Genomic DNA, 20,236 nt, shown 5'->3' on the forward strand with positions numbered 1-20,236 from the left:
GGTGGAGAAATATTCCAGGCTTATGGAGCAGCAAGGTCAAAAAACAAAGTGCTGAGAAACAGCATACGAGAGCTGGGGCATGAAATGCAGGTTAACATTGGAAGTTAGCGTCCTTCAGTCTTGAGACAATGGAGTGCACCTCTGGGGGTGAAGTCAACCTGGTGCATTACTTCCCTGGAGCGCAAGCCTGGGCAGTGTGTCTGGAGGCCCTGGGCTGCCCAGGCGACTCTGGGCCTCACGAACATGGTCCAAAGGCTGCCGGAAGGAGGCATACAAGGCGCCATCCAACTGCCTTGGGGACTCCACTCTGGATTTGTGTAGGGCAGGCATGTCCAACCAGTAGATCGCGATCTACCGGTAGATCCCCAGCTGATCCTGGTAGATCGCGGGACCCTTATTGATCATGGGATTAAATAAAGTTTACCAAAAGTTAGCAAATAAAAGCTGAAGAACTCTGGGCAATCCTACCCCACAAAAGCTCAACAACTCTGGGCTCTCCACCCATCCCACGCATGCTCCTCCTCCCTCCAATGGCAATGGGTAGATCACTGCCAGTCTCTTGGGAGTTGGGTGTGCCTGGTGTATGTAGGGTTTACTTCTGAGCCTTTTCTTCTCCCAAAGGCATCCCACATGGCAGCGGAGGCTTAGGATCAGGCACAGCAACTCATCCCTGTAGATCTAGCCCCTGTGAGGCAGTTGTGGGGGCTGAAGATCCCCACCTTCCCAGGGTTGTCTAAGTCTCCTCTCCCAGGGCTTTCTCAAGCAACCAGACTCCATTGCTGTGCCTTTTGGTGTTCCGCCATCTCCATGCCTCTTCTGGTTCTAGGGGATGAGGGGGGGGGAGAGATGGTTGCAGGAGGGGGGGGAGCCCCTGGCTTCTTCAGCAGCCACTCGTCTGTGCCTCTTGGCCCCCTCCTCTTCTCTCCAGCCTCTGCTTCTGGACTGCTCTCTGCCCCAGCCCCTTCCCACTCAGTAAGCCCTGTTGCCTCTGATATAGTAAACCGCTCTGTGATCCTCAAAGGGCAATATAGAAATTTAATCAATAATACTCAAGAAAAATGTGGAACAGGACTGGGGCAGATTCCCAAGGGAGGCCTGAAGCGCCACATTTGGCCAGAGGCTCCCAATCCTTGCACTGTCATGTCAATTCAAACTCCACCCTCCAAGCTGGTCACAGCTCTTTTCAATGTTCATCAAGCACACAACCTAGGAGAAAGATCTCCTGCACAACCACCTCAAAATGCGCGGGAACTGGGCAAGCAGAACTACTGTGCTATTGATTTCAGTGGGATTCTGGATCGGTCGATACTGTGCCTGTGTCTTTTCTTTGTAACCCCTTTTTTTAAAAAAATAAAGAAAAACATCGAAGCAAATTAATACAATACACACCAATTAATTCAAAGACAAGGTAGTTTAATGCCCTAGGAACCACACACAGAAGGACAATTTTCAGCACAGGAGTATTTTCAAGTAGCGGCAGAAAACTCTGCCTGTGGACAGATGGTTAACATGGTATTAAAGAGAGTTTTATATAAAACATACACAGAAAGGTTAAATACCTGCAAACAAACAAACTTTTGGATTAAAAGGATCTGAATGTGTTCCTGACTAGAAGTGTGATTTGGTCCCCAGCTGGGGGAGCCTTGGGTCTTTCAGGCCAGGGGCCTAGCAGGAGAGAAGTGGCAAGCTGGCCTGGATCAGGGCCCTCCTTTGCAATGCCCCCACTCCCTTCACATGCATACCTGTAGGAAACGAGCTTGCTTCATTCAGCAGGCGAAGCGCATGAGAGAGCATTTATTATTACTGGCTGCCCCCCCCCCAATATCATCATTGTGTAGCCTGCTGCTAGAGTAATACACTCTCTGTCTTCTCCTGTTCATAAACTGCTCTTTAGAGCACTTCCTGGTTTGAAAAGTTCTTTACTGGGTGGAAGTGGGAAAGATATACAATGCAAGTGTGGCTCTATGCTGAAGATTTCATTCCTCTCATAGAAAGTGCATGTCAGGGTCATACTGCTTGCTGGACACGCAGGTGCATTCAGACATGCACATGCCTGCTTTCTGCCAGCTCCCACTCCATACATATGGAAACAAGTTTCTTGTTCTGCCGTCCACTGTCTCTCCAATGGGAAGAATGACTGGCTTGCGGGTGCCATTAAGGCTTCATGTTCTCATGAATCCAGCTCAGATAGTGAACCACCTTTGTGTAGACGCCCGGGATGCCCTTCTTCCCACAACCCACGCCCCAGCTGATGATCCCCAGGAGGTTCATCTGGCCATCGTTCAGACAAGCCAAAGGCCCACCAGAATCACCCTGCAAAAAGAAAAAAAGGAGGGGGTGAATTAAGTGAGCAACAGGTTCATTATTCATTTTAAAGCTCACTGAAGACAAGTCTTTAGCCACGATTAGCCTCCTAGTCCTTCTATGCTCAGCAGATCCAGGAACCATTATCTAAATAAGCTGCCTAGACCCAGGCGCCAAATGAGCTCACCTTTAAGTGGGTCAGTGGGCTTCCTTGTTGCGTTCATGAAGACTGTTTGCAAAGCTCCATGCCAAAGAGATGGTGTGCTCTAGGAGGAAAGGGTAAAGCAGCCTTCCCCAGCCTGGTGCCTGAAGGCTACTTCAAAATGTTTGCATCCACTCAAAAAACTATTTTAAAAAGGCCCCCAAAAGGAAATACAACGGAATCTCAGAATTGTAGAGTTCATAATCACGAAACTCAAGAGGTTACTCAATTAAATTGATTAGCAGTGTTTCTCAAACTTGGGTCCCCAGCTGTTGTGGTACAACACCCATCATCCTTAGCTAGCAGAACCAGTGGTCAGCCATAAGGGGAGTGAAGTCCAACAACAGCTGAGGGCCCAAGTCTGAGAAACACTGCAAAGTGCAGGGATGGTCAACAGCTTGGGCAGACAAAATTAATGGCAGATTAAAGGCCTTCTGGGTGGTGGCACCCAACCTGTGGAACACCCTCTCATCATATGTCAAACAGATCAAATGACTTTTAGAAGACATCTGAAGGCATCCCTGTTCTGGGAAGTTTTTAATGTTTTATTGTGTGTTTATATTTTGCTGAAAGCTGCCCAGAGTGGCATATAAATATTATCATTATTATTATCAAACCATGGCTATAAGCCACAATGGCTGTTTATTTTTAAAAATCCTGTGTCAAAGCTTCCCCCACCCCCTCTGAAATATGGGACCTCCAAAGTCAGATGTTATTTACCTCTGATCCTCAGAATCTAGAGACAAAAAATAGGACATTGCTTTGATGTCCTCCTTGTGAGCTTTGCAGGGGTACCCAACTGATGCCACAGCAAACAGGATACTGGTCTGATCCAGCGGGGCAATTCCTAACATTCCTAGAACTGGGATTACCTTGCAGGCATCATCAATCTCCCTGGTGTCTCCTGCACACAGCATGTTCTCAGTGACTGTCCTGTTTGAAAGGAGCTTGGGTGTGCATTGGCTGTCTGGATACAGCCTCACATGTCCTTCCTTCAGACGCTCCGAGAAGAAAGCAGAAACTGTAGATGATAGAAAGAGAACATATTCATCCGGATCACTGTCTTAATACATAATCACAGTGAAGAAACTCTGGAGTGAATAAAGAACGAGGACTGAATACTTCTTAATATTAGAACAAAAGTTGTGATGTTGGATTGGTAGAAGATTATGGCTGATGTTTATCTATAATAATAATAATCAAGAGAACCTCTTTTGGACTTCTTCTCTTGAAAGAAAATTGAATGCCTGAATTGAAGACTGGAAAAGCATCACCTAGCAGAGGGGAAAACAGCTGGAAACAGGACTTTGAATCATTCTTCCACCCCTCTTTTTTTCCTCGTTTTTGTTTATATTAGTTTGTTGTTTAATTGTATGTATTATGAAAAGTCTTAATAAAATATTTTTTAAAAAAGAAAAGAAAAAAAGGAACAGGTGCATGTAGCCAAAGCACAGCACTGGGTTGTATGCAAAAGGCTTTCAAACAGTCCCATGCTGCACTTTGATGTCCTGGCAAATTGGAGCATCAAAGTGCAGCATCACCTGACACCATAGTGATGTCATGCGACTGACACAAGTCTGGCCAGGCAGGGGTGGGGAGATAGAGATACTGCCCCCCAGTCAGAAAAGGTCCCCCACCCCTGATTCAACAAGTCTCTGTACCATGTTCTGCATACAGCAGGAGATATACGTAGGATCACTGAATGTAGAGTCAGCCATGAAGGCAGTTAGAGTCAGAGGCTCAAATGGCAGAATGTTCCTCAATGCCAAAGAAAAACAAGAAAGAATTCACTGCACATGGAAAACTAGATTTCAGAGAAAAGCCAGGTTTCTGCATACAGATATGCTTTTGTTTGAATGAGCTTTCCATCATGCAAGCTCTCCACCCCAGCCCTCTGAAGAGAGGCATCCCAGACACAGGTGGACATGCAAGGACCAGGGCCATGCGCTGCCTTCCTCTGCTCTAGGTACTTGCCTTTTCATTGGCTTTGAAAGCCATGGGACACAGAAATTTGAAGGGAAGAAAGGAAGTTCCCCAAACACTTAGGATAAAGGTCACCACTTTCAGGATCTGGCTGGCTTTAATAGAAGCCAGATGCTCTTCTGGTGTAAACTTGGTTCAGTCATATAGATCAGTTAGTAAGCAGATAGGAATTCAGCTCACAGACAAACACTGCATCAAATTAGGAGCGGGGAGATGTTTGTTGAGAGAGGCTGATTCTGCAGCTGCACAACAGGCGAAATCTGGCAACTGGACAGTCCCATTCTAGACCAAGTGACCTTAATTTCAGCAAGTACATAAGACATTTGTGAAACAACTCCCCCACCCCCCGCCGCTGCCTAGGTCAGTGGTGGTGAACCTATGGGGGGCGCTCAGAGCCCTCTCTGTGGGCACATGTGCCGTTGCCCTTTCCAACTCCCCACAAAATGCCGCCGGGCTTACTGGCACTTCTGCACCGAGGCGCTTTAAGACAGCGGAATAGAACGTTGACGTTTCGGCTGCAGCCCGCGGGCAGCAAACCAGCTACTTGTGCATGCGCAGCTCTATTCGGCGTGCGTGTTGCCCCTATGAACTCTGTGTTGGGGCGCCTCCCTTCCAGGCTGCGACCGACGGCAGTGGTGCGCTGAACCGCTGCGCGTCTCCAGGCATCACTCCTTTTCGCCTGCTTGGTCAGGCCGGAAAGCAAACTTTCAAGCTGAACTCTCTCCCATCACCATGGGTGAGTGCAAGACCCTCCCTGCTAGGGGACACACAGCGGAGGGCAAAGGAGACTGTTTTGGTTTTTTCATAGCATTGTGGGGAGCTGGAAGGGAATCCGAGGGTCATCTAAGTCCAACCCCCCTGTGATGCAGGGATCTCAACTACAGCATCCATGGCAGATGGCCATGCAGCTTCTGCTTGAAATCTCCCCCCAAAAAGGAGTTTCTTGAAGGGAAATTATCAAAACGGCCATGCTTTTACCTTTCAATAAAATGTTGTTTGTATCATTGAAAGCTCTGTTATTCTGTTTTTCTTTTAAGACAAAATATGTTAATGTACTAGTTGTGTTTTCTAAACTAAAACCTCAGTATTCAGATTAAATTGCCGTGTTGGCACTTTGAGATAAATAAGTGGGTTTTGGGTTGCAGTTTGGGCACTCAGTCTCTAAAAGGTTCGCCATCACTGGTCTGGGACTACTGCAAGGAAAGGGAAGGTTGCAGAGGGTTTTTTTTGGGGGGGGGGCTATCAAAGGTGGCAGTGAGAGAGACCCAGAACAATGTTGAGCAGTTCTCCAACACTGCTCAACATTGTTCAAAATGCAGAAGGGGTTTGGATGCAGAATAGGAAAGGGAGAAATTTGCTTGGTTTGATTTGAAAAACTAACTTACATATTTGCATTTCCCAAACCACAATACAGATATCCTTTGAGATTCACCCTTCTCTAAATTTTGCAAAGCACTTTTCCATACAAAAAATGCATACACACTAATAAACAAACATTAGAAAAATCATACACAGGAATGCCTGTATTAATTAAAATAAGATGACTTTCATTATTTTAGGGGAAACTGCTTACAAAATGGGCATGTAAAAAAATTCTCAAACTTATGCAGAAGTGTAACAAACTGGAAAGCTGAGAAACAGAAATGGACGGGGTTGGTCTCTTCCTAGCTAGCTACTGGGATGGGGCTTGGTCCTTTGAGCACAACTCTCAGAAGCCACTGTTTGGAGCAAGCCAGAAGTTCTTACATTCTTCATGTTTGCCGTAGCCTGAGATCTCACATTCTGTCCAGTCAGGCAGCTTCAGCCCAGGCTCTGGGAGGCAGACAGGACGAACGGAGTCTGTCTCCATTGCACACTCATTGTACAAGGACTTCAGCTTCAGAAGAGCTAGCAAAGAGAGAAAAAGGCAGCGTGGGTCAAGGCAAGGGGCTGGAGCAGGTGCAGATCTAGGGCTGTGTGCAGGGAGGGAAAGGTCTTACCAATATCGTTGTCAAAGGTGCTTTGCACAAAGCTTTTATGTACAATGTATTTCTCCACTGAGAATGTCTGTTCAGACCATTCCGGGTTTCTGCGGGAAGTCCTGCCCAACACAACCTTGAGACGACTGGTGTCAAACCTACAGAATCAGGGGGCGGGAGGGGGGGGGGACAGCTTTGGTGACTGCCAACTTCAGGTGTAATTTATGATGCTTCTAAAAATACAGACTTCAACTTCCTTGCTCAAGCGTTCAAGGCCTTTGCAGCTAACTGACCACCGTGGTTGTCTAGAAGAGGAACTGGAAGGCCTTTGCTCAAGCTTCAGCTCAACCATGTGCAACATCCCTTACGGGGGGAGAAAACGGACTCCCTTGCAAAGTTGCTAGATGGATTACTTTCATATAACAACAGAGCAAACATTTTGCGTCTTGGGGGAAAAAACAAAAACCCTGCCCAGACCTTGAAAGGATGTTCCCTGTCAGAGGGGGGTTACTGAGGTAGATGGAGAATTGGGACTTGCCTCCCAGTACAAATACCAGGAATGGGTGGGGGAGATCTGGACTGCAGGAGCAAGGCCAAGGGTTAAAACCCTCCCCACAGTAGAATCCCACCTGCTATTTACTCCAAGAAAAACCTGCACGAACGGCACAATTGCAAAGTGCACAAATGTTGCTGCCTCCCACTTGGCCCTTAGTCTCCAGAACCACAAATTGCCTCGGACTTCAAGAGACGGAATTCCTGAGGGGGCAGCAAGTGCAGAAGAGAAGCAAACCAGGCGCGGGACTCTTACCTTTCCACAAAGCAGTGGGCAGCTGAGAGGACCCAACAGGAATGGATCAGGACCCCACCACAGAGGTAGGCCTCCACTCCTTGTACCCTGACAAAGATGGCCGCCTGCCACGGGTGGGACTGGATGTACGAGTAGAGGCCTCCTTTGATCCGAAACTGAGTCTGCCGGTACTTTCTCGTTCCACACGTGGCTGTAGGTGGCCAGGAAAATAAGGAAAATGTACCCCAGACTTGGATAGAACGTTAACTCTCAGTTTGGGGCAAAATGCTCTCACAGGGCCAACCTCTTCATCCATTTATTTAGCACATTCCTGTCCCATCCTTCCTCCCAAAGGAGCCCAGGGTGGCAAACAGTTTAGTGATAAAAGCATCTTCAAAACAATTCCAGTACAGATGCAGACACAGAAAGATCCCTGCTTAAAAGTTGGAAGAGTGCTCATAAGACACCAGACAGCAGTAGTATTTATCCCCCCTTTCCTCCCAAAGCTGGATCCAAGGTGGCTCACGACATTTAGAAACATTATTATAAAATACAAAGCAATGAAAGCAATAGTAAAGAGACATCAAAACACCACCAGAACCAGCAACTGAAATGCAGTTTGCCGGCATCTTGCCCTACGGATAGGGCGGGCACTTACAGCAAGCTGGCACATTGCAGTACTCCCACTTCCTCTTGCCACCCCTGAGCATGTGGCACCAAGGCTGGGTGCTATTATCAGGATTCCTGCAACACACAAGTGGAACAGGATTACTTCAGAGATCAAATGCCCCCCTGCCCCTGCAAAGAACAGCAGGGTGGGGTACCCAGGTTTGTAAGTCCCCTGAAGGTGATGTTCTGGAGTTTACGGAGGGCTGCTTTGTACCCTTCTCTGATTTTTGCATGTACTTAGAACAGCTTTTCCCCAACACTCCTGACGTTTTGTCCATCAGCCCCATTCAATGCAGATTGGTCAAGGCTCTAACGAAGGCGCCACATTCTCACCAGATACCACTTTAGAGGGCTTCCTGCAAAGAATTCTGGGATCTGCAGTTTGTTAAGTGGCTGAAGGTTAGTAGGAGACTCCTGTTCCTGCTCCAAGAGCTAGAATTCCCAGAGTTCCCTGTAAAGGGGGATGAGTAGTTAAACCACCCTGGGAACTGTAGCTCGGGGGGGGGGAATATGAGACTCCTAACAACTCTGAGCACCCTTAACAAACCATATTTCCCAGAATTATTTGGGGGAAAGCCATGACTGTTTCAAGCGGCCCTCCAGATGTTGCTGAATGATAGTTCCCAACATCCTTGGCCGTTTTTGTGGGGTGCATGGGAGCTGGAGTTCAGCAACAACTGGAGGGCCAAAGGTTCCCCACCCAGTTTAACACTACATGAATTTGAAACTGGTCCATGCCACAGAAAGCTCCGCATCAGCCGTGACTTCCTGTGTCCATCCAGCAATCCATCCTACACTATAAAGTCACCGGCAGGCCTGGGAACACTTGGGGACAGTCAAAAGCCATTCAATCCAGCACCCTGTCCTCTTCCTGGTCGGCTTTCACAGACGCTGTGTGAAGTGGCCTTTGGCCTCAGCTGTGATTCAAAGCCTCACTCAGAGTCCTTGGGGAGGGGGCGCATGAGAAATTGTCCTCATCCCAATTTCATTCTAGAAGATCTGAATAGTTTCTGCAGTGCTATTGAAACTCTCCCTTGTTTTTATTGTTTTCAGGTTGGACAGGGCACTATGCAGGCACGTTTTGCAACAGCTTTCCATTCTTTTGCACTCCTTCCCTTCCCGGTGCACAAATGTGCCCTGGTAACACAGTACCAATGCTTTGCCACACTGCATCAAGGTCACCTTGGGACAAGTCAAGGTACATTCAGAGATGGGACCACAGATGCAGAATGTCCCAGGTTCAATCCCTGAAATGTTCAGTTAAAAGGATCACAGATAGAAGGGGGACTCTCAGTGAAATTTTGGAAAGTGGCTGATCAACATGCCACACCGACTTCCCCAACCTGGTGCCCTCCAGATGTTTCCCACCATCCCACCAGCCTAGCCAATGGTGGGATGGAAGAGCATCTACTCTGCACGCCAAGGGACCCACGCTCCATCTCCAGGGGAGCCAATGCCATTGCGGTGGGTGCATGGAATCAGTGGCGGAGCAAGGCTCCGCGGTACCAGGGGCGGCAAAGGAAACGCCCCGGGGGCGGGGCGTCGTGACATCACATTGTGACGTCGTGACGCCCCGCCCCCAGGGCGTTTCCGGGGGTGCCGCCGCCGCTTCTGCAGCCCTCTTTTAAGCCGAAGAGCCCGCTTTTAAGCTCTGCGGCTCAAAAGGAGGCGCTGGAAGCGGCGGTCCAACGACAGAGTGCGCCTGCGCACTCCGTCGCCAGGCCGTGCGCTGCCACTCCCAGGGTGACAGAGGGAGCGGCAGCGCGTGGGAATGGTGGGAGGGGCTGCCGCTTGTCACCCCCACGTGCCGCCGTTTGCTCCGTTGCCCCGGGAGCAGCAGCACCACACACACACCGTGCGCTGCTGCTCCCGGGGGGACGGAGCGAGTGGCGGCGCGTGGGGGTGACAAGCAGCAGCCCCTCCCGCCACTCCCCACGCACGGCTGGTCACCCCGGGAGCAGCAGCGCTGCATGGATGGGGTGCTCCCTCAGCCGTGCGCTGCTGCTCCTTGGGTGACGGAGGGAGCGGCGGCGTGTGGGGGTGACAAGCGACGGCCCTTCCTGCCACTCCCCACGCTGCCGGTCACCTCGGGAGCAGCAGCGCTGCACGGACGGGGTGCTCGCTCGGCCATGCGCTGTTGCTCCTGGGGTGACGGAGGGAGCGGCAGCACTTGGGAATGGCGGGAGGGGCTGCCGCTTGTCACCCCCACGCGCCGCCGCTCGCTCCGTCACCCAAGGAGCAACAGCGCACGGCCGAGGGAGCACCCCATCCATGCAGCGCTGCTGCTCCCAGGGTGACCGGCGTTGCGTGGGGAGTGGTGGGAGGAGGGGCCGCCGCATGTCACCCCCACCCGCCGCTTGTCACCCCTGTCGCCCGGGGGCATGCCGCCCCCACCGCGCCCCCCTAGCGGCGCCCCTGCATGGAATGTTCTGGCTCAGTACAAGTCGACTTCCTAAGTTTCTAGATAATTGCATCGAGATTCTTTGTGTGTGGTGTTTTTTCTTACCAGTGTGGAAGATCATATATGCCTACACCAGTAGAACACACACCAAGACCCTGAATGCAATCCTACACGTAACCACATCCAGATTTGGGTTTTCACCAATATTTCATCAACAACCACATAGGCATTTGTAGCAAACATGAATGAAATGGCACAAATGGATTGGATGAACCAAAAAACACACCCTAATCTAATTGCAGAATTATTTCTATGAATTCAATAAAAGCAGCACACAGGGCAGAGCAAATCACTAGATAAGGCAGAATGGTCCAACCTGCGGTCCACATGCCTTTTTTGGGAAGCCCTTAGCAACATTCAAGAAAAAAAAAACACCTTACAGTTTTAAAAATGTAAGTCTGAATATTGGTGACATGTATTTAATTATTTGCATTAAAATTTATTAGAAGTATCAGTGTTGCTGTATATATGAGCATTTGTAGACAGGGAAAATACCAATGTCAACAATTAGGGGGGAAATGTAAATGTCATTCAGGGTGTGGCCCGTGGTTCTGTGTTCTCTTGCAGGCCACTTGGTATGAAAGGTTGGGCTACCCTGACATAAGGGTTTATGTCATCCTGCATTCTCTCATAAATTAACTCCATTTTTCAACAAAGGTATTGCCACTTTGCCTCCCCTCCGCAACCCTGAGCATATGAAACCCGTTAAATGGGTTTTTAGTAACAATGGACAAATCAGCTCATTGCCTTTCTGGGTCTGTTTCACGTGTGTTCTATCATAAATCCCCTTTTTAGGTGGAGGGAGCTGCACCAAAAATCATATTTAAATTGTACAAATTTTATGCACATTTTACTCTTAAAATATCCATTGCTCCCCAAAACAAATTTTTGCACCCATTTTTGTACCGACTTGTACCACAATTTCGCATTGCAAAATCTGGAGCAGTGCACAACAAGTTGTGCAAGTTGGAGGCTGGTGTATTAACCTCAATTTATAAGATGTGGACCAAACACATTTCTCAGTTATCTTATCAATAAGCCATGTTTTGCATGTAGTTTTTCTTTTTGGAAAAGAAACTCCAAGGAGAAAAGGCGAGGGTCTGCCTACCTGCAGAAGTTGTGGCTAGTGAGACCGAGCTGCTCTGCATCCTCCCTGCGGGCATTGAAGACCAGCCCAGTAAGCAGCTGGGAATCCCACCTCAAGCAAGCAGCGCCGGATTCCGTGCGGTTGTGGGGACCTCGATAGTTGTTGCCCCTTCCAGAAATGCAAGTGTGGCTTTCTGTGACAAGAATGGCAGGTTTGAATCAGTCCCGGACCACATTCATGGGGCATATAGTTTAGAGTTTTTTCTCACTGCAGATTTTCGATTGTGAAGCCTACATTAAAAGCACATTCCTCCTCCAAAGGAGCTATAGTTTCCCTCTCACAGAGCTGCAATTCCCAGCACCCCTGATGACCCACAGTTTCCAAGATTCCTTTTTAGAGGGGGGGAATGTGCCTTAAATGTATGATCCTTGGGGCAGGGATCCACTTTTCATCTGTAAAGCCCCACAGATGTTGCAAGGGATGGGGTTGGTTCTTAAATTAAATTTTACATATTTTATTTAACTAGAAAACCAACAGAGAAGAAAAAGCTGAAAGTTACATGTCTTAGAACAAAGCTTACACATACCTTATGAAAACGGGCCCTATTAAATAATTTGTAATAAACAACATAATACATTTTTCCCTGCAAACATGAAGGTATCAAAATCCAAAATGCAACATTAAGAAAATGTTTAAGTTGAATGCCATCAGAACATTGCAAAATGATTATTTGAAGCCAGTACCCTCCCATTTTTCTTTAATTCATAATCAAGTCTCTTTTAGTGTATATGGTATCTTCTCATTGTCTCTCTTTTTTTACCATAATGAGCGAGTTTGGTCATTGAGGCCACCAACTACCACAAGTTTTCTAACCATTCTTCAAATAGTGTTACCAGCAACTTCCGTTTTCCTGCAAGTGTGGCAATAACCATATATGAAGCAAATTCTGCATGTTTCTGCAAAACTAAACATGCTGTACAAATAGGGAATGATTGTGGTGGAACTACAGCTCAAGATTCCACGCAAGATTCTAGGAGTCTGGTGCGTATTTTTTTTTTTTTTTAAAGAGCAGACTAAAATACAAGTGTGTGGGTGTGGAATTAACACAAGTTAATTTGGATCAGGGCCGTGGTGTGGAGAGAATCTGCTAAAAGCCTTCTTCCCTTCGGCTCCGATGCTCATAGCACAACATTTCCACACCCCAACCTGGCTCTGCCCCACTGCAGAGGAGCCTTGAACCTACTGTTGGCGCAGGGAGGGAGGCTGCAGAACTCAAAGCCGTACTTGTTTCCTTTGTAGACAAAGCACCAGGGCATGGTGTCGGAATCTGGGTTTCTATAGGAAAGGAAAGGCAAGCACTGGGCATTTTGTACAATTAAGACATTTATCGTAGAAGTGGCCCACTGCACCACTGGAGACAGCTGCAGACTCAAAAAGAAGGGGGGAAAGGCCAACATTTATACTCAAAATAATGCACTGATAATTTTAAGGATGTAGGAAGAGTCTTGCTAGACCATACAAAGAAACATCTAGACAGACACGCAGTTCTCACAGTAGCCAACTAGAAGTCAGTGAAAGGCTTGTAAGCAGCCCCCACTTGCTATTCCCAGAAGCCGACTGCCTCCCCCCCCCCCAGCAAAGCATCACCTCCGTCAAGGCCAGTAGCCACTGACCGCCTTATCCCCCAGGAAAAGGGGCCACCAAAATTACCAAGGGGGTGGAGTGACTCTCCTATGAAGAAAGGCTGCAGCATTGGGGACTCCTTAATTCAGAGAAAAGGCAAGTGTGAGCTGACACAAGGAAATTTTATGAAATTATGCAAGGCATGAAGAAAGTGGTTGGAGACACTTTCTTCCCTCTCATAACACACCCAATGAAGCTGAATGTTGGAAGATTCAGGATAGATTTTTAAAAAGTATTTCTTCATGAAGTGCAGAATTCAGCTCTGGAACTCACTCCCACAGGGGCAGTGGTAACCACCAACCGGAATGCCTTTAAAAGAGGATTGGACCAATTCATGGAGGAGGAGGAGGAGGAGGAGGAGGAGGAGGAGGAGGAGGAGAGGGCTATTGGGCCACTTTGACCATGCTCTGCCTCCACCGGCTCCCAAGTTGGTGGCTGACACTATTCCTTGGGGGAGGGAGCTCCATCGTTTAATTCTAAACACTGAGGGAAGACGTCCTTCCTGTTGTCAGCCCTGAATCTTCCAATATTCAGCTTCATTATATGGCCTAATGTCTTCCTATTTATTCCCTTTCTCCACAAAGTGCAGAGTTTCATGAAATTATGATGATATGATATTATACACCTCCACCTTGTGTGTCTTCCCCAAGTCTCACCTACACTAAAATGTTGTAACCTTTCCTCACAGTGGAGATGCTCTCAACCATTTTGGTCGCCCTTTTCTGAACCTTTTCCAGCTTCGCAACATTGACAATGTTGACAATGTCAATATTTCTCCCTCTCAGAGTAGATTTTGCCTACAAGGAAGTATTTGTGGGAATGGATTTAGACACTAGAAGAGGATACACGGTTTAGTTATTACCCTTCCTTGCTTACATTTGTGAGATCAACAGAGTACCATCCTTTGCAGCTTAAACTTTGAAGCTAAGAAAAGTTTGATTTAAGCTTCGACAAACAATAACCCAAGGTGCTCTAAAGGTAAAGACAGATTGGATTTTCCTGGTATTGCCCATTGTCTCCCCCTTAAAAACAACGATCACACATTGTTTTGTAAAGAAGTAAAAGTAGTATTTACTTACATAATCTAGGTCTTGAAGTAGCAATTGCAGCACCAAATAAAGGCATGTTTATAACTACAGTCGTACCTTGGAAGGCGAACGGAATCCATTCCAGAAGTCCATTCGTCTTCCAAAATGTTCAGAAACCAAAGTGTGGCTTTTGATTGGCTCCAGGAAGTTCCTGCAGCCAATCGGAAGCTGCAGAACCCCTGTTGGACATTCGGCTTCCAAAAATTGTTTGCAAAGCGGAACAGTCACTTCTGGGTTTGCAGCGTTCAACAGCCAAAACGTTCGGGAACTAAGCTGTTCCAAAACCAAGCTATGACTTTACTATCTAAGTTACCAAAGTACAAAATGTAAGTTCAAAATTGTGTCTGAGCTGCAGACCTCAGACACGGACATGTGGTCAGCTTGGAAGCATGACGAAGAAAAAGGAAGCTGCCCAGCCTGGAAGGAAGGAAGGATGTAGTGCTACAGCTTCCTGCCAAAGCAGCCAAAGGAAGTGATCTCACAGAGTTCTCTCTAACAAATTTGACAGGAAAGCTCTATGAGCCACCGCCCCTTCATGTGCCTATCTGGTAAAACATGAATTTTTTATTTGACTGCAATAATGTCCCACAGTATTGGGGGGCAAGAATATGGGTGGTCAGAGGAAGACGCCCCTCACTTTCTCACCTGCAATAGTTGTGGTTTCCAAGGCCCAACCTAGCGGCATCTGCCCGGTATGCATTGTACCGCTTATTCCTCAAGGAATCAAGCTTCCAGTTCAAGCACTTGGCTCCACTCACAGTTGTGTTCCATGTCCCCATGTAGCTCTCTCCAGCGCCCTCGTAACACTTGGCTTTGGTATCTGAAAAGGAGGAGCAGAGTATCAGTCTCCCTCCTGCTCTCCTAAGGTGGTGTACGTGGTTCTCCTCCTCCCCATTTCTTCCTCACAACAACCCTGTGAGGTAGGCTACAAATGACGCCTGGCCCAAGGTCACCCAAGGTGCTTCATGGCTGAGTGGGGAATTGAACCCTGGTCTCCCAGAGTATAACCTAGCACTCTAACCATCACACCACACAGTCACATCTTTGAACAAGGCTGCTTAAACTTGCTTGCTTTTATTTTGGAGAAAAAACTGCTGCAGGTGTACCAAATTCAGGTATTTCTTTTTGAAATGAAGGAGGAGGAGGAGGAGGAGGAGGAGGAGTTTGGATTTGATATCCCGCTTTTCACTACCCAAAGGAGTCTCAACGCGGCTAACATTCTCCTTTCCCTTCCTCCCCCACAACAAACACACTGTGAGGTGAATGGGGCTGAGAGACTTCAGAGATGTGTGACTAGCCCAAGGTCACCCAGCAGCTGCATGTGGAGGAGCGGAGACAGGAACCCGGTTCACCAGATTATGAGTCTACCGCTCTTAACCACTACACCACATATGCAGTCTTGTACTAATTAATCATAACAGCAGCAGCCAGCCAGGGGGCCATTTTTAGTGGGGAACCAAAGCAGGGTCCTGATCTGGTTCAGGAGTGTTCTCCAAATTGGGGACCCACAGCTATTTCCCCCAAAAAGGCTGCAGGCAAGGAAGTTTCCAGTTCATATTATGGCTTCATCTGTGTCAAACGCAGATGTGGTCTTAAGCAGACCAAAATTTTTCTGTGTAAGCAACTACAGCCATTGGTTTTATTTCTTTTATACTGCTTTTTGTATGTTGTATTTTACATACAAAATACAGTATTTTATGCTGAGGGAAGGTAATAAATCAAATGTGGGAATGTTGTACATACTAGGAGAGGATATCTTGATTAAATATTATCCTTCTTAACTCACACTAGTGAGTCATACAGCAGAGTTCATTCCCCAATATATAGCAGGAAGCTAGTTGGTAGCTTCGGTTGAAACTCTGTACTTAAATAATCCAATGTGGCTTTGTTCAGATTGGATTTTGTCCTGGTAAGACCCCTTTTATCCCTCCTAAAAAGAATAAAGAAGTTTACTCACATTCAGTTCACAGCTGGATCCCTGAAGGCAGGCTTTAGCTTGGAATTACAGAAGAGAGTTTGAGTTCATCCCATATGGGAATGAGCTCATGTCTTGCTGGCTGAGAGCCAGCAGACAGCAAAGTACATCAGTATCAGGAGAGCAGAGGAAGAAGAAACATCAAGAGAGGAGGGTGGCTGCATGACTGGACCTTTTGTTAGGTCTGCAAGGGTCACACCCACCTACCCGGTCACATGCAGGGGGAGGATGTTCCAGACCAGGTGTAACTGGAAGTTCAACTGACTGGATCAACATCCCCCTGTCTGTGTCCACTCTAGGCAAACAAGGAATGTTGTATTTGACTGTGCCAATGGATTACCGTATTGGCCCAAATATAAGATGCACCTGCAAATAAGCCGCACCTTTAAAATTCAAGGCTTATTTGCAGGTGCAGCCCGCCTCCTGGCACTACCGTCCTGAACGGGGGGTGGTTGGCACCAGCACTTGCCACCCCGCTCCCCAAGCCAGCACCAGTGCTCAGTTCTGAGCGTGCTGCGTGCCCACCTCCCAACACTACCGCCTCCTGGCACTACCTCCCCAAGCCGGCACCGGGGGAGGTTTGGCAGTGGTAGACGGGCTGTGTGCCATTGCCCCACACTTCCAGGCTGCTTCTGGGGGGGGGGGCATGCCGCTTTGCCAGAGGCCTCCCTGCCCTTCCCCCTTCCTTACAGTGGCTTGGCAGAGGCTTGAGAGACGCGGTTGGGACGGGTGCTGTTGTCCCACACCCCTGACGGCCCTCGTGGGCAGCTGCTTCAGCAGTGATACTGTAAGGTCACCAATACGGTACATCCCACATCAAATGCATCCAATAATAGACAAGCAAGGCAGGGGAGAATAATGCCTGCCTGCACATAGGACTGTTGTAAGGATTACCAAGATGAAAGCCAAATAAAGGCCAAGTTTCTACACTGTGGCTTTCAACCCAAGTCAGGGATCCTTATATTGCACCCCACAATAAATGTGGCACAGTGGTTAGAGTGTCAGGCCTGGGAGATTGGGGTTCAAATCCTGTTAGACACGAAGCCAGTCACTGCCCCTCAGCTTCACAGGGTTGCTGCGTGGATTAAATGTGGAGGGGGAGGCCCCCGTATAACACCTTGAGCTCCTTGGAGAAGGTGGTGAACTATAAATGCGATCAATCAATTAATTAATTAATCAATCAGCCATCCAACCAACCACATTGCATACCAATTACTCACCAATCTCACATCGCTTCCCAGAGAAGCCTGGGCGGCATAAGCAGATGAAGAAGTTAGAAGAGTATAATGCTTGCTTGCAGCGGCCCTCATTGAAGCACTGTTGCCTCCTGCTGCAGGCTGTCAGACAAGGAAGAAAGAGAACCTCAGGTCTCCCCCGCCAGCAGTAGAGTGCTTTCAGTTCCTGGGCCCATAACCTCTTGGGGTGGAGGAGCAACTCAAAGTCAGAGCAGATACTTGGCTTGCAGAAGGTCTCAAGTGCACCACTTGCTGGCCTCTCCAGTTAAAAGAGGTTCTAGGGAGCCACATTGTGGGTCAGGCGTTTTCAACTACCCCACTCACTGCCTTTGGAAGCCTTGCAATTTGCTGCAGAAGGAGGAGGACAGTGAGCAACATCACAGGAGGGGTGTTCCTAGGACCAAGGCAAGACTGTCAAGCTCCCGCCATCGGGTCCCAGGTGTTGTCATATCTGTATTACTACTGTCTGTATTCACATTAGGGGAAAGTAACTGCCTTTCTGTTCCAGAAGGAACAGCTACTATTGGTTCATTTAAGCTATTTGGATCCTCGGTCTTATTGGTTCCCACCAAAAGGCAGCTTTGTGATTGCTTGAGATTGTTCCCTCCAAAATGTATCCTTTCTAGCCAGTCTTCTGTCCCTATAAATGTAGCTTCCCTCTCCTCAGTTCCCGTGTCTTGTTTGCCTGAATAAAGAGTGTTACATGAAGAAGCTGTCTCCTGCCTGCTACGTCAGAAAGCTGAAATCACTTACTGAAATCACTAACCCCACACTACAACACCAGGGTCCTATGAAAGAAGCTGCAAAAGGTTTGGTCATCCTGCACCCAAACTGTCTCCCATATCTACCCATCTAATACCCACCTGTGCCTGGCACAATATGACAAATGATGCTGTTGATCGCACACCGGCAATATTCAAGTTCTTTTTCTCTTTGGCGTAGCCAACTGTCCCTGAACTGGTAGATCTCTTGCGTTACTGGGTCTTTGCATACAACTGCAATCAGGAGAGAGGAAGTGCTGCTGAGAAGAGAGTCCCCCACATCACCACTTCCCAGGGGCCTAGCAAGGTAAATTGGTACCCGGGGGCAAAAAAAAAAATTGTCACCCCCCCTCCCAGGCATGAGAATGTCAGGCGGTACCCGGAGCAGAAAATTTCTTGTCAACCCCCCCATTGATCCCCCCCGCAAAAAATGGTTTTATATTATTTCATATTTTCTTACAAAGGAATAATAACAAGTAATAATTAAAAAAACCTTTTATTTATATCCCACCCTCCCCGGCCGAAGTAGGGCTCAGGGTGGCTAACATCAGATACATAACATTGGTATAAAATCAAACAATAATTAAATTACCTCCTAAAAACATCTCAAAATCAAATTAAAGTCTGATTGGATGGCTTTCTACAGGGTTAGGATTGGGAACAGTAAGTGTTCTCTGAACTGAAATTTCAGCCTTCATGACATAGGAAAACAGCCAAGTGAACAGCTATTTTGGTGGAGGAGGGTCAAGATATTAACCGATATGCATGGAATTTCATATATAGCTATATAATCCCTAGTATAGTGAGATAAGACCTTCGGAGCAGGCATTTAAAAAAAAATTCAAAAAAAAATTCAATCAAAAAAAATGTTCCTTGATAATTTGTCACCCTCTCCATTATGGAGCTTGGGGCGGCCCACCCCCCTTGCTACGCCCCTGCCACTTCCCACCCTCCAAGCACCAAAGTTCCCTTTGTTCCCAGCAATGGTGGCTAGCACCCCGTGGAAGTGGGGGGACTTAAGCCAGGAGGCGAACAGTAGGTGGTGCCAGGTAGCCAGTGACAGGCCAGAGCCAACAAATCCTAGGTTTGTCACCATCTTCCTCCTCCCTGCAAAAGCTCTACAAGGGGGACACTGAGATGGAGGAGGAGGAAGCAGACCAACCCCTGGACACATAAGAAGGCAGGCAGGTGAGGGCTGTGGGACATTATTACAGTCAAGCCAACAATTCATGCTTTGCTAGACAGGCACATGAAGGGGCTGAGCTGATAGAGCTTTCCTGTGACATTTGCGAGAGAACTCTGTGAGATCACTTCCTCTGTCTGCCTTGGCAGAAAGCTGTAACACTACATCCTTCCTTCCTGCAGTCTCCTTTTTCTTTATCCTGCTTCCAAACTGACCATCTGAGGTGCACATCTGAGGTCTACAGCTCAGACAGCACTTTGTACTTTGGTAACTTTGTTCAGTCGTTCAGTCGTGTCCGACTCTTCGTGACCCCATGGACCAGAGCACGCCAGGCACGCCTATCCTTCACTGCCTCTCGCAGTTTGGCCAAACTCATGCTAGTAGCTTCGAGAACACTGTCCAACCATCTCATCCTCTGTCGTCCCCTTCTCCTTGTGCCCTCCATCTTTCCCAACATCAGGGTCTTTTCTAGGGAGTCTTCTTTTCTCATGAGGTGGCCAAAGTACTGGAGCCTCAACTTCAGGATCTGTCCTTCTAGTGAGCACTCAGGGCTGATTTCTTTAGGATGGATAGGTTTGATCTTCTTGCAGTCCATGGGACTCTCAAGAGTCTCCTCCAGCACCATAATTCAAAAGCATCAATTCTTCGGCGATCAGCCTTCTTGATGGTCCAGCTCTCACTTCCATACATTACTAGTGGGGAAACCATAGCTTTAACTATACGGACCTTTGTCGGCAAGGTGATGTCTCTGCTTTTTAAGATGCTCTCTAGGTTTGTCATTGCTTTTCTCCCAAGAAGCAGGCGTCTTCTAATTTCGTGACTGCTGTCACCATCTGCAGTGATCATGGAACCCAAGAAAG

At 47.8% G+C, this 20,236-nt stretch overlaps 1 protein-coding gene across 1 annotated transcript in view; it reads right to left on the minus strand.

Moving 5' to 3' along the window:
- Nucleotides 1-1,392: 1,392 nt before the first annotated feature.
- PLAT (plasminogen activator, tissue type) overlaps nucleotides 1,393-20,236 on the minus strand; it is a 32,343-nt gene continuing 13,499 nt past the window's right edge. The window contains exons 3-13 of the mRNA XM_033156690.1: nucleotides 18,296-18,427; nucleotides 17,418-17,534; nucleotides 14,868-15,042; nucleotides 12,695-12,786; nucleotides 11,473-11,644; nucleotides 7,893-7,978; nucleotides 7,256-7,445; nucleotides 6,469-6,605; nucleotides 6,236-6,376; nucleotides 3,379-3,527; nucleotides 1,393-2,313 (exon numbers count right to left, since the gene is read on the minus strand). Coding sequence (XP_033012581.1) covers nucleotides 2,155-2,313; nucleotides 3,379-3,527; nucleotides 6,236-6,376; nucleotides 6,469-6,605; nucleotides 7,256-7,445; nucleotides 7,893-7,978; nucleotides 11,473-11,644; nucleotides 12,695-12,786; nucleotides 14,868-15,042; nucleotides 17,418-17,534; nucleotides 18,296-18,427 — 1,550 coding nt within the window. The 3' untranslated portion in view covers nucleotides 1,393-2,154. The remainder of the gene's footprint in view (nucleotides 2,314-3,378; nucleotides 3,528-6,235; nucleotides 6,377-6,468; nucleotides 6,606-7,255; nucleotides 7,446-7,892; nucleotides 7,979-11,472; nucleotides 11,645-12,694; nucleotides 12,787-14,867; nucleotides 15,043-17,417; nucleotides 17,535-18,295; nucleotides 18,428-20,236) is intronic.

This window comes from Lacerta agilis, chromosome 8, assembly GCF_009819535.1.
Source record: "Lacerta agilis isolate rLacAgi1 chromosome 8, rLacAgi1.pri, whole genome shotgun sequence".
In the NCBI taxonomy this organism is placed as follows: Eukaryota; Metazoa; Chordata; class Lepidosauria; order Squamata; family Lacertidae; genus Lacerta; species Lacerta agilis.